Source organism: Halictus rubicundus, chromosome 1 (genome assembly GCF_050948215.1).
Source record: "Halictus rubicundus isolate RS-2024b chromosome 1, iyHalRubi1_principal, whole genome shotgun sequence".
NCBI lineage: Eukaryota > Metazoa > Arthropoda > Insecta > Hymenoptera > Halictidae > Halictus > Halictus rubicundus.
In genome coordinates this window covers 9,857,562-9,872,081 of record NC_135149.1, presented here as the reverse complement: position 1 = coordinate 9,872,081, position 14,520 = coordinate 9,857,562, and the positions used below count along the sequence as shown (strand labels likewise).

The following is a 14,520-nucleotide window of genomic DNA, read 5'->3' as shown; positions in this document are numbered from 1 at the left end:
TCTGTAAATTCGTAATCGTCCATCACTAGAACAATAGTTCACGAAAGAATTAACAAGTGAAATGAGTTCTTTGAATACCAACTGAAAACGCCAACTTCAGTGGAAGCTAAGCTTGTCAGCGATAATAAATTACCGTGTATAAATTACACAGGAAAGAAAGGGTTGTAAGAAGAATCGTTTCTCACTTCAACCAAAAAGAGAAAAAAAGGGGACGATTTTGCCTGTCTTCAGACTGAATTTTCTTGCATTTCCGCAGCGAACGTTAGAAACCATGAGGTCAACCTGACGAGGGCTTTTTGCAAGGTTGGTACGCTTGCTGGTGGGATGCTTACTTTGTTTAACCGTCGTTACTGCTATGGCGGAACCAGTGCAGGCTAGGTACAAGTTTTGAGTAATTTTGCGACTCGGTTGGGTACGTGTACTTGGCCGAAATCTTTATGTTACAGTGGGAAGAGATTCTACTGACCAGACAGTTTCACTTCTTGGACCAATTAACTCGTCCGTCGCGATAAAGAAATCTTTCTTTTTGAAAGGGACGCTGGGAAATTCTATTAATTCGTGGAGAATTTTGTCGAAGCCTCGGACGTCCATTATGTTGACAATTTCGGCATTTTTAGCAACGTTGATGAACTATGGCTGGTCTTCTAACAAGTGAAATTGTCTGCTTTTTAAAGGCATTCAGAAATTAAAAGTTCTTCAACTTCTAAAGATATTATAAACTTTCAAATTCCTTAACTTCTCTTCTTGGAAATTATCGAAGATAATTTCCCGTGTTCCCGATATGCTCTGATACATGTTAAATGTTATGAAATCATTTTTGACATTAATCTGTTTCCTGAATTCATTTGTGTTTTGTATAAATGGTGAGATCGTTGAAAAATTGGATTCAACTTGAACCAGAATAATTCATGAATAAATTTGAAGAAAATAATTCCAAATAAAAATTAAAAATAAACTTTCCGTGGTTTATCAGAATATTAAATGGCGTATACAATAAATTTATAGAAACTAATAGTATACAAACGGTTAACAAATATTTAACATAATTCCCTATGCAAACAGCATCAATAAATGAAAACACAGTTACACATACTGTAATATGAATCGAAAAAGCGGCGAAGCTATTAGATCTGTTGAAAAATTTCATTGCGCATTGAATTTTGTATAGTTCTATGATTGAGGGTTGGATCCTGAATTTTTCATTAAATGCAAAGAGCTTTCCCGTGGAATGTTTGTCTCTCTCGTGTTGCTAAATTGTGTGAACGATCGGCTGAAAGAGGTGTTAGGAAAGTTTTCCACGGCAATGGAACTGCTACGGTGTTCAGCGAGTCGTTTGTCATTCCCGATCTCTACCTTTGCCAATATTCATCCCTTTCACGAAGTTCAATGTGGGTCACGAAATGTATGCGATCAAATATCCGCTGCAGGAGGAATTGCTGCAATCAACGTCTCAATAAAGGAACACCAGGATCCTTGACCGTTTTTCCTGTTCTTGGCTGATTTTCCTGGTTAGTCTTCTCACAATCACGAACCTAACTCTCTCAGCAAACTGGCTTCTTCGAGATATTGATTAATATTTCATGGTTCCATTCGACCCTGTGCTCCACTCCACTTTAAACTATTGAAAAGCGAAACGAATATTTAGATCTCTTTTGTGAAATATAAAATTGATTTATTTCGTTCACAAGTGATCTATTAAGATCTATCGATCTGGCGGATGCATTTTAATTTTTATTCTAAAATCAAGAATTGTCTCAAATAAAAAATTTGAGCGTGGTGGAATTATATTAAAAAAAGTGAATTGTAAATTGGAACATGACCCAAAAACCAAAAATGTATTCACGAAGAGTTAACGAAGCGATTTTCCTACCATTAATTACGTCATATTGTGATTTGATCTAATTGTAACGAAAATTAACTGATAATACAGCGAAACGATTAATTCCTCGACGAATCTAATTGTTATTTAATTTACAGTGCGGTGGCCGTTGGATTAACGCGTGAGTGTCATTGGGGACGATAAATTAGCTCTGGTTGGAAATAAATAAAAATGTGAAATTACTATGTTAATTCGATCCGATTGCATATCGAATATCATTCTATAGGATGAGAGTGACAACAACAATAAATAAGCTTGTATGAAGTTAGGTGTACGTAAAGTGGGTGTCAATAGAGGTTCATAAAAGATGAGAGATTTTGCAGATAAATCAGCAGCTTATTGATCTGCAGTATTTTTGCGGATGCGTGGAATCGATTCGATTTTATTCGATTCTATGACAACCGGCCTCGCGTTCAACGGGATATGCGTGCCCATGCCCAAAGAAATTCCAATTTACACCGAGTATCGAGAATGTGACATATGGACGAACCGTGTTTAAAAACGGTTGCACCACCAGCTTACCAATTACCTGTGCCAATAATTTTTGCGGCTATCGACGCCGACTGGGACTCGAATCTCTGAGGTTTACGAGCCACAGTCGAGATCAATATAGTCGGTATACACTCGGTGTTTTATTGGAAGAGACTACCATTGACAATGTAGTTTTTACGACTCAATAAATCCTGGAATTTTGTTCAACCTCCTACATATGACGCTCTAAAAACGAATGTTACAGTTCTATACCAGATTCTGTTAACCCTTGGACACCTGCGAGTTCTAGGGCTATGCCGGAGTCATTTCTGACCTACGCCGATATTTCACTACAGTTTTCCTTTCGATATAAGGCGATAGCTCGGGACCGTCTTTCGTCATATTTAAGATGAAGAAGAAGAAGAGGGGATAGCGATTTTCTTATTTCGAAATAAAAGGCATCGTCATTGTATAGGAATAAAATTGTACATATTAACGGTCGCTCGAGCTTATTCTTACCGCGATGGGTCACGAATGACTCCGGCATAACATATGGTTAAGCTATAGAACTTCAACAGACCTTAATGTAACTCCGTCTTATAGTCGATATTGTCAAACAAGTCTTCACCTTTAATATAATTCTATCTCTTGAAGAAATTGTTGTCTTATATTTATTATAAACAACTACTTTAAACATGGCTTCGTGTTTATATTTAATACAATAAAATTTTTTCAAGCTTGAAGCATCTCTTGAGCTTCGTCTTATGTTTAACGAAATCAATTTTTTGTAGGAGCTTGAAATATGTTTCAGCAACGTGTTACATTTTATAGACAACCTAATCTATTGTAGACCGTATAAAATTTCTAATACTGTCTGACTAATAGCGAACAGTAACTTAAGTTACGTTTTCGTTCAAAGTTTTATTTCTCATAAAGAACCGTAGTCTATTTATCACAGTATTTAATAGCAATTTACACTGCCATTCAAACTGACCACCCAAATCGCGGCTCTGAACGTTTCATACAGTAGAAAGTCATCAAATTAAACGTAGTACTCCGGTAAACATTAGCAGTGTAAAGTTTGAGTTAGAAATTGCGTAACATTTCCAAGCAGTGCGGCAAACTCTCTCGCAGACACCGCATAAATATTCGCCATCTGACCAACGTAGTCCGAATCCACTTGATCTCGTCTCGCCGACAAACAGACCCCATAAAATAATGCTACAACTCTCGATCGTAGCCGTAATAGCCAGTAAAAGTGGGTGTAACCGTTCCGATGCCGACGCCGTAAACTTGCCAAATCAAGACTGGGCATAATTCCGAAAATGCTTTCGCACGTCTTCCCGCGGGGTTCGCGTTTCACCGACCGGTTACGGGGCGGGCGTCGCGGCGCTCGGGTTTACGGCGTCCCGATAACAAGCCACGGAGACAATGAAATACTATGGAAGCATGTAGCTATCCCGGGAATTTATAAACGTCGGAGACCGCGCGGCTAATGTCGACCGGTTATCGATAGTTGCCGGTAATTGCTCGCGCGAAAGGATAATTCCAGTTCTTTCGGCCGGCTGCTATCAACAGCTGCGATCAGCCCTGTCTATTTATAGCGAGGCGGTATCTCGGGAGGAAAACTTCGCAGCGAGTTACTCTTCCGAGCGGTGCGGTGGTTCGGTTCGTACGCTAACGTAATCGAATGCGAAACTGCCAAACTTCTGACGACAGTTTCACGCACGAGTTACCGCCGCTGTCAGCCTCAGTGATTCGCGGCCCGACCGCGACGGTTTTCCAGTTTTTACGGGCGACGCACAGCGTTTTAAATCGACCCACTGCGTCCGGTTTCAGTAACCTAACGACAGAAAAATTGTGGTACATTTTTAATAAAATATTCGGTCGTGTAATATCACATGATCGATTTCGAATCGTTCTCGATCATTGATTTTTCGATTGAATTTTAAGAAACTGTATGTCATTCGTGTTGTGGTACAAAACAGAATAAGTAGAACTCTCCTACATTGGTCAGAACTTTCTTCATCCTTCGTATACAGAAATATACACACAAAAATTAAAATTTATTTAAAAATTTACGTATTGTAGCATAAAGATATGAATTTAATTTGACGTGTTAAATACAGAGATTCGCACAAATATCTCGAGTTCATGCTTTCGCAAATCAAAGGGCGGGTCTCTACGCAGTTTTGGAATTTAATGGTGAAGTGCTGGTGAAGTGTTCCAGCAAGCGTCAGACAGTAGTAAGAGTTCCTATTAATCTAAGGGATTATTGCGTCGCCCTTGGTCCGAAATATAATATATAATATAATGCGTCCTTTTAGCAGTGGCCCTTCAGCAGTCTTATGTACATTCGTAATGGATTCTGTGTTAAAACAATGGTGCCCTGGTCCAACGGACCTGGTTTCCCTTGTCCAACGGAGGCACCATAACTCCCGACGCTCTTGCGGTTCTCATTGGACGGTGGCGCATTGTCCATGACAAACGTTTGGCGGACCTCGTCCACGGTAAACAGTGTTGCCACTCCTTTTGAATCTTACCAGGAAGTTTATCCACTGGCAATCGACCGTTTCGATGAGAAATTTCGTTTCCCTGGCAATCAATATTTATTCACAATTGTAATAGAAAGTAGAATGGGCAACAACATGTTAGCATCATCAATGCACCATTAGTTGCTTTAATGGCGCATGCGGAATGTAGTTACTCTTCTACAAAAGAGGCAATACCAAATAAGTATCGTGAAAACCGCAGATACGGAATATTGGTAATCACGTCATAATGCCAGCCATTGTGTTAATTGCAATTCTATTGAATTTATTTTTCATAATCATTTTTGCCAGACATCGGGTTGCAATGTAATGCGGCGACCCGTTTCCCATTATTTCACCGTAAGTAAACATTGTCAGGAATACCCGGGCCAACAGCCAATGCGCAGAATTTTGTTTCCCAGAGAAAGAAATTCTGCCTGCTGGCTAGATTTCTGCCTCACAGGCTTTTATGTTCTCGCAGCTGTTTTCTCTCGGTTGGTATACAATTTCCTCTCTGCGAGGAAATTTTTACTTTTGCTGCAGAGAATTTCTTGACGATTCAGAGAGAGAGAGAGAGAGAGAGAGAGAGAAGTCTCGGCAATCGTATTATCCTTTCTTTGTGCATCAAAGCAGGCGGTGCATTGTCTATTGTCTGGCTGATTTCGTATATATGTTCATGTTCTCGTTGCGAGGGCAAAAAGATGTACATGGTGATTTAGAAGTACTTGACACTTTGTTAACACTATTCCTACCGACACTTCACGTATACCTATTCCTACCGCGACCGGTCAAATGACCGGTCTTTAGCACAACTTATATTTTTTAATATAGAATGAAATATAGAATGTAATATCGAATAATATCGGATAATAATGTAATATAGAATGAATAAAAATATAGTTTCTTCTATTTAGGAGTATATAATGTACATTTTATTCGTTTTCACCGCATAATATTTCGTTTACTATACCCTGTTGTAAAAAGTAAACGAAGCATGTTGAAATACCATTTAAAAATTTCCGGGTAGGTATAAAAATATAGTGTAAAAAGACAGCTGTTCGAAATAGATCAACGATATCGAACGAATGTATAAAAAATTGCTGAAAGTGGAATAACGCGGTGGACTTAGATCGACATCTCGAGATCGAAAATAGAAGATGCTTATAATCACGTGACCTCAAAGAAACTTGAAGCCTTGTAGACGAAAAGTAAAATCGTTTTGCCACTGTTTGCGGAAGAGGATTATACGAAATTGTTTGCCGTTGACGGGCATTAAACCGTGGAATAGTAATACCTCCCTAATTTATACGTTCCCGTGACGACACAGTCGCCTCGCGAGTATCCTCGGCTCTACTTGCCTCAATAGCAAATTCCATAGAAACCTTATCATGCCTTGGCTCAGGAAACTTTTCGAGCTGGTAACTGATATTCCCGTTAAAGGCTGTATCAACGTCTTCGATATGCAACGGAAGTGAAAAAAGAACGACGAGGTGTCTCGCAGTATTACGCTCGCCGCGGAAATACCTTGGCTCCAGTATTGAACGCGACGCAGAAATAAGAAGTATCAAGCTCTCCCGCAGAAGCTTTCTCTTCCTCGTTTCCTTCACCGCTTTTCGAATGTTAATTGCTCCCGCGGCTGTAATTAAAAGGGCGAAGTATTTGAAAATTGTGTAAAATAGGGTTGTTACATATTTTAATAGACTGTCGTTTCAAAAGTTTAACTGAACACGTTCGACATGAACATTCGGAAAACTGACGACGGTCACACATTTTCATCCTTAAATGGTTTTTCTTGAATCTGATCTCCTTCTCGCGGCTTCGCTATATAACATTCGAATTTACATACGTGTGTTTAATAAGATCTCGTGTCTTTTAACGGAGTCTTTTTTAAATACTCTTCCTCGTTTTTGCCATGAAGGAAAGCGGATTTTTCTTCGGGAAACGTAACCACTTCTTCTACATACTACTGTTCTTTAAGTATAATATAAACATGAACAGATACACTGACATATTTAAGTCGTTCAACCTGAAACTTTTAAAGTTTGAACTTCGTATTGTTATATTAATTTCCTGGCTTTAGCTTCCCCAATATCTTTCGAAGACTCCCTTCATTTTTCGGTCGTTTAATAATTTCCTAACAGTTGTTCTGCCGGAGCGAAAATCGGCCGATGAATTTCGGAGACGGTATTTTTGAAATCACGAAACCCAATATCTGCTCCCGAGTATCAAGGTATAGAAGCAAAACACGCACTGTTTCTCCCGTTCGTGTTTATTTGGCCGAATAACGGTATTAAACCGGGAATTTTGTTATTGTTTGAGGAGATCCGAGTGAGAGATTGATCCGCGTCGCTGAAATAATAACAACGGTTATTCGTCTTACGGGTGTAGGAGCAATAAAAATAAGAGTCGGAGATTTGAATGGATTAAAATGCTTTTATCGTTTCCATTACTCAACATTTTCACGATTCTTACGAGTTCATAAGAGATTCAAATATTTTGTATTATATATTTCGTACGTAAATTATTGTATCTTTTCCTCTATATAAACTACATTATCATATAATTCAAAGATACGACAAAGCTTATAGGAAATGGATTCAAACTCTAATGGATTTAAATTCATTCTAATTTATTTTTTTTTTTTGCTATTGTCCATTTTATGCATTTTATAAAAGCAAACTTAAAATTTTAATCTTTATTCTTGGCATTTATCACTATTATTGTGTTGCTTGCTTATACGTTAAAAGTTTGTCACAGCTTATTGATTCTTCGTTCAGTCCAAATGTTTAAAAAGTTTCAGAGAGGTAATAAAAGAAACAAATTTTTATTGAATAATCTTGTTCAAGCTTCATTTAAATAGACAAAAATGTTTCTGCAACGAAAGTTGGGGAGTTGGATGGCTAAAAAATTTTGTAGCGTGTTCGTTTCAACATGGGCAACATGAAAACATCAAATCTGTTTTTCTGCGTGTGAATTGTTGGAGTCGTGTTCGCTTCCGGTGAAAAGTTTTGTGCGGATGGTCACGATTCGTCAGAAGCCCGACAGATTGGTTTAATTTTTCAAGAAGCGCTCAAGAGTTATGAATGCATGTAAAAATTCTAGATCCGAAAAGGCGATGAAAGGAGGACGTTAAATTTTTATTTAAATTCCAGCACGCGAAGGAATTTTAAAGAAATTGTGCAACCGCCGGCACAAAGCTCTGCGTAAATATTCAACATCTGCGGTGAAGTAATTTGGCGAGTACGCCAAGAGCAACGTTACAGCCAAGCGGAATATTCATATGACGAGCCACGTCCATTTGTACGATACTCGAGAAAGGGAGCCGTAATTTTATTGTTGGGACATATCGGACCTTTCAATTCCTGTCACAAGACAGTCAATTTTCTCTGAGCGAAGTCTGTTTCTGGCTACTGAATTTTATACAAATCTTTCTGACGTTCTCGTTAGCCTTTTCTATGATATGATCAACTGTATTCAAAGAAATTAATATATTGTTATATTATGCCATGAAATGCGTTTTCTCAATATTTGTTATTTTAATTTTCATGAAAATTTACTCCTGACTTTTCGATTTATGGCTCCTCCTATTGTTTTTGTGTAGCCATGTCCTCTTAATTGGTAAATTCATATTTAAATTAGAGTTATTCAACAGCAGCGGGCTTTGAGATTATGCAAATTTCCTGAAATAGGTGACCATTAATATTTAGATCCTATGAAAATCTATTGGACACATTGATTTGGCAACATGACGAATATGATAAAATTGGCAACATGATAAAATCGAATGAGATATTCCTCCAGACGAAAACAGCTGTAAGAATGTCTAATTGTTGTCTGACCTATATCAGTATATTTTACTTAATCCAATGTTCTACTTGGTCTACGTAATCCTCTCGTGTTTTCGGCAACAAATCGAAACAGAGAGAAGTCAAGAAGAAAACATCCCTGTGCAGCACTTTACCCTTTCGTTTTCTTACTCACCCTATTCCGTACAATCCCTTGCAACAGTATACACAATTCAACAAAAATAGAGGTAAGACACAGCAAACAAAATACTGTGTAATCCCGTAGGAAATGTAAATTATTTCATTCTTCTGTTTATTATTAGATTCCACGTTTACAAAGAAAATTATAAAACGTAACAACATAATTGCAACTATTAGCGTCCCATACGTTTTCTTTTGTTTTTTAACTTAACTGATGTATATTGCTTCGTAATAATATCTAGATTATAATTTGCAATATGTGCTTCAATAATGAAGTTCACTCACAAATTCAAACAAAGCTATGAGATAGTTATCTTCTAATAAACGAAAAAAAATTCACGATACTTACGGGATGATCGGAAAAATTGATCAGAAAATGAGAATAACATTTAGGATCGTGGAGAATAAGACTCACGCAGGGATGTAGAAAAACAGGATGCGAGGGACACCGTGGATCGATAAGCGCTTAACCTACAAACTACCGATGTAGCGAATTCGCGGCGTCGAGAAACGAGCGAAAAATCGAGGCATTTAATGAATTAAAATCCGCGAAGAATTATGGGTGACCTCGTTAATGGTAGAACGTCTCTATGGGAGGAAAAAAGTGGCCGGTTTTGTTCCGAAGGTTGTCGAACTAGGCTCCGAAGAAAACCAGGCAACTGCAATTTGGCAATTACGACCGCGACGCGATTAAAAGCGGCGCTGAACGGACACCGGAAATTCGATTAATGCATACAAAGGGGCCGGCAACGACAGTGACATGAAAATTGCTTATACCGACACACAATCGAGCTCGCGTGTCAGCCTGTCGCAGCATAAATTATTTGCAGACTTTCGCGAGTTCCCGACGACGACGCGTTGCCATTATCGCCGGGGGTTGATGAGCTGTAATAACGGTGCCGAACTGACCAGCGAAAATGGCCAATTATTTATAGACCGACCGATACATTGATTTATTTGCAACAATTCACCGCTGGACACACTTTCCCGCGAAATTCAGTCACACTAATTATAGGGAAATAATTATTGATTAACTAAAGAAGTTCGGGCTGCTTTAATCAATACCGTGAATCACACACCTAGCCGTGTGCGTGTGTCCTAAATGACCGTTTAGTGTAAAACTTGTTATGCTCACGTTTTATTTCAAGATCCTTCTGTAATGCATTTATGTTAATTCTAAGATAAAGCTTAAAATTTTGTATGTAATTTGAACAAACAAATGAGACTGTTTTGAGCGAAGCAATCTGCGAGTGATTGTAAATGATGCACAAACAGTTTCGTTTCTTTTTCAATGTTTGATCTATTTTAGAATTACCAATTTCATAAAATAATTGTATACTTAAATTAATCTAGCTAAAACAGTCTTCGGTAAAATTTTACGTTAATTAAGCTTTCGTTTAAGCACGAGAAAACTTTTAATTAATGCACTTTGTAAATGAATGAGTGAAGATAAACATTTCATGTATATTATTTTTCTGCGCAGTGTAAATGACAATGTGCAATCAAGATGGAATAATATGTCACGATTGTAAAATAAAGTGAAATGGAAGAAGAAAATATATGGCATCGATGCGACATTTCGTTTGCACCATAGTCGAGTTCAAACAGTTGTCGAGCACGCGTGCCATTGAATAGGAATCGGCTAACGTGTCTGCCCATGAACAACTGTTTCTACTTCTTGGAAATATTACCGCAGGCTAGCCAGGCAAACTTTCAAAGTCGATTATCTCGGAAACGAAGGCTCGTGTGGAAACATTTCATTGCATATTTTCGACTTAGTATTTCATGTAAAATCGTTGCATTTACATTTGCAAGCTTGGAAAATTCCCTGTGCAAGCTGAATGTCATTAACTTCTTACAAACTATTTTTGAAAAATTTAATTCGGAAACTTGTATAATACGTTGTAAATTTGTAATAGAAGATGTAAAATATTATTCGAAATATTAAGATATTGAATTGCTAATTACCCTAAGTTAACAAGAACCCACTATGCCCACTATGCCTTCAGTATGATGATAACATTTTTCAAGTTCATGATATCTTTCGGTAAATTTAATTCAATTCATTTAGAATACAATGAACATTGAGTGCGTACTATACAGGCTAATGATCGTCGGTTTAATAATATATTATTCTGTCCATTGTGTTTGATTATTGAACTGTAAATTTTTAGCATTAATAGAATACATCCCAAATCCACTGTACTGTCACATTGTTCAAAGCTTAATAGTATTTTTAGAGAAATGAACGAACTTCTACTTAGCTCTAATTTTTATACACCAACTTCTGATACTGTATCGTTGCAGAAACATTTACAGTCTCTTAATTATCAACAACTTAACGTAGCGAATTCTGGTTCTATATGCAACAAAGTGGAGTATCTTGGAATAAATCAGACTACACAATGAATATAAATGAAGCAGCGGTAAACGAAGACGTACTGTAAATTAAAGCGGTAATACTTCTTCCGTGGCAACTAGCATACAATTGTTCGAGAGACAACATTGCAGACATCGGGTACGTAAGCAGACTTATACATCACACAATGTTACAAATGGAAGGACTGTACTTCGTACACAGCGCGGTAATATATTCTCCAAATTAAGTAGTATATCCTCGTACAAGTCGGACAACCCCACAGAAATGCGGGAAATGAAAACAGTAGTCCGCGAGATATATTAATATCAGGAGTAGAGAAAATATTGTCTACTCATTGCCACGATGTTACTATGGGGTTAAGTAGAATGGCTCTGTAGAAGTCCGACCACCATGAGCCCGCTAATCAAAATATCGGGGGAGAAATAATATTTCTCTATTTGGATCCAGAACGAAGGGGAACATCCACAGGACTTACAAAATATTAAAAATATGTTATTCCTGTCATGTACGGTGCTAATGAAATATTTATTGTCCTGTATGTGCTCGCAATTTTTAAGGCAGAACCGCTTTTACTTTAGTAGACGTTTCTCATTTGGAAACATTCCAAAATTGTTGGTTTAATTTGTTGATTCATTATAGGTTCAACACCTTGATTTTTCTACTGATATTGCACTAGCATTTTTAAATAAAATAAAAGTCTCTACGTAGAACGCATTGACCTAAATAATTTAACTAAATTGAAGAGTAGTAAACAGTAGAGATAAACTTTTATTGAGTTTGTGCTTGCATAAACTAGTTTATGGAAATTTGCGCATGCATAAAAGTACAAAGAGCGTTAATTGCATGCCTTGTGTGTGTATATAAAATTTTATTTAATTATTGTGTAAGAATTTCTGCTGTATAGCGACGGAACAATTTCAGTAGGAATTTTCAATCGCTTTTTCCATGCTTGGTCGTTTTGTCAACATAGTGTTCGCTTTTCTCTTGAAAGAAAAGGAACGGGGAAAGGGGGTGAGGTGGAGGACCGAGTGAAATATTACACCGAAGCTTTTTCACCTTCGCCCTCCCTCTATTTCGATTTCTCCACAAAAGGGCGTGTTCGTCGGGGGTGCACGATTCCACCTGCGGATCACTAATAGCCGTGATAATTATCGGGACGGGTTTCAGCCGGGTGAAAGCGCTGTACTCGCGCTGGTACCGTATATACCTCCTCCTCAACTTGTTCATTCTTTATTGTCGCCGTCGCGGCAAGAAGTAACCGAGCTAACGATTCAAGAAAATCGTTACGCTCCTTAATGTTGCAACTCCGCCGCCGCATCTTCCCCTATCACGGTGCAAGGGACCGACGCCCCAATTTTGCCTGTCACGTGATATTGTCGCGGTTGATGGCGGACATTCGTTGCATTTTCGCCAAAACGAATGAGGTATTTAAATGGTGATATACACTGAAGGTTCCATTTACCATGGAAATAATAACTTCAATACAGAAAATAGAATTCATTCGTACCAGGCTGCGGATTTCATGCATTTGTGACAAAAATGATCCAGTGCAATTTAAAATTCTACAAAGATTAAAAGGATCTCAGAGAGAATCTCAATATATTATTTTGAACTTCTTAAGAGTATTACAGACAGAAGGAATCTTCTATACGTTTACTGCCTCTTGCATTTGTTGTGGACAATTTTTATTTTGTATGAAGATCCGCAGTTTACTGTTTACAAAGCTAAATCATTTAAATACTGAAAATAGGATTCGTTTATACCAGGTTATGAATTTTGTTTACAAAGCCGTAATTAAATTATTTAATCCCTTGGGACGTGAAGCGAATAAAATTCGATGTTACCAAAGATACTATTCGTTTTTTAATTTATTATTTAGATAAGTTTAACAATGAAGTTCTATAGAAATTCAAAGTGTTCCGGGGATGACAATAGACATGTTAATGTTAAGCAATGTTTTAATTCAACGCGTGCAATGTCATAAGAAACACATGACGAGCCTGAGACGCCTTTATACGTCGAGGGGTTAAGAATCGAAAATACAATTTGTTCATATTGGGGTAATGGATTTTTTTCACAAAGCTATAATAGTTAAAATGAATTTGTTATGAATGTGAAAAATTTGTGTAATTTGAAGACAAGAAATCTAGATTATACAGCAAATCTCTATTATCAGGCATAACAAATTGTTCAGAGTAACAATTTCCAAAAGAAGTAAAAGACATGAATTTTTTACAAGTTCAGTACACAATAGACGCAGAGTATTGAAGCTACAATTTAGCAACTAACTTCCCCAAAGCATCCAACGAAACCTGAATCCTACACACAATTATGCCACAAATCCTACAAAGTCCCTATTCAACCAACGATTTCTAAAGTTCCCCATCATATCCCTGAAACACCCTCATCTCCCATCACCCACCTGTCCCATCCACCCCGCAATCACAACCATCCAACATTGACGTCGCCCATCCTTCTCCCTCGTGCTCCTCTTTTTCATTCCACCCCGAACAACTCACCCAACACCACCCTTCGCACAAAGCAAGCTTTGGGGCAAGCTGATCCGGTACTCACCCTTTATGAAATCCACGGCCATCTCCAGTCCGTAGGTGTCCTTATCGCAGTCGTCGAGAATGTGCGCGCCAATCTTGACACCTGGCACAATGCCCTCACCCTCGTTCAGCTTATCCAGGGTGTAAAGCATGGCCTCGAGGGCTTGAACACCACCTTGAGGCATCACGGGTCCGCAGGTAACCGAGTCCTCCCTCTCGTGGACCATCATGAGTCCGCCAAGCACGAGATCTCCTTCAACGACAGCTTCCTTCTTCACAGGCCAGACGACAGGCGAGTGAGAGTTCTGATCCATGGATCGGAACTGGCGTCGTCCATGGCGAATGAGATGATGGGTTTCCGGGTTCTCGAACCGGAAGAGGCTCATACGAGATCGCAGATGACCATTCTCTACCATTTCGTCCAGGTAGGGGTAGAAGTTCCTCGGAGATCTCGTAAGGTGGGACGATTGCTCGAATTCGAGGGCATCCTCTAGATCTGGATCGTCCCTGGATCGGGACAGGATCGACTGCCACTTGTCCCGGGGCTCGTAATCGGCCGAGCACACCACGCCGAGCAGCAACAGCAGCAGAAGCTTCATGACTTCATCGTTGGAGCCGTTTACGCTGCGGTTACCCGGCCGCCTCGTGCAAATATCGTTACACCACCCACGTTAACGACGTTAGGTCAACGGTGTCGCGATGGACACAGATTTCGCGGCAC

At 38.6% G+C, this 14,520-nt stretch overlaps 1 protein-coding gene across 1 annotated transcript in view; it reads right to left on the bottom strand.

The window, feature by feature from the left end:
- The window catches only part of Glurb (metabotropic glutamate receptor B), a 191,805-nt gene extending 177,563 nt beyond the window's left edge, over nt 1-14,242 (bottom strand). Inside the window, exon 1 of the mRNA XM_076787454.1 lies at nt 13,822-14,242. Within this exon, the coding sequence (XP_076643569.1) occupies nt 13,822-14,215 (394 nt within the window). The 5' untranslated portion in view covers nt 14,216-14,242. The remainder of the gene's footprint in view (nt 1-13,821) is intronic.
- Nucleotides 14,243-14,520: the final 278 nt, after the last annotated feature.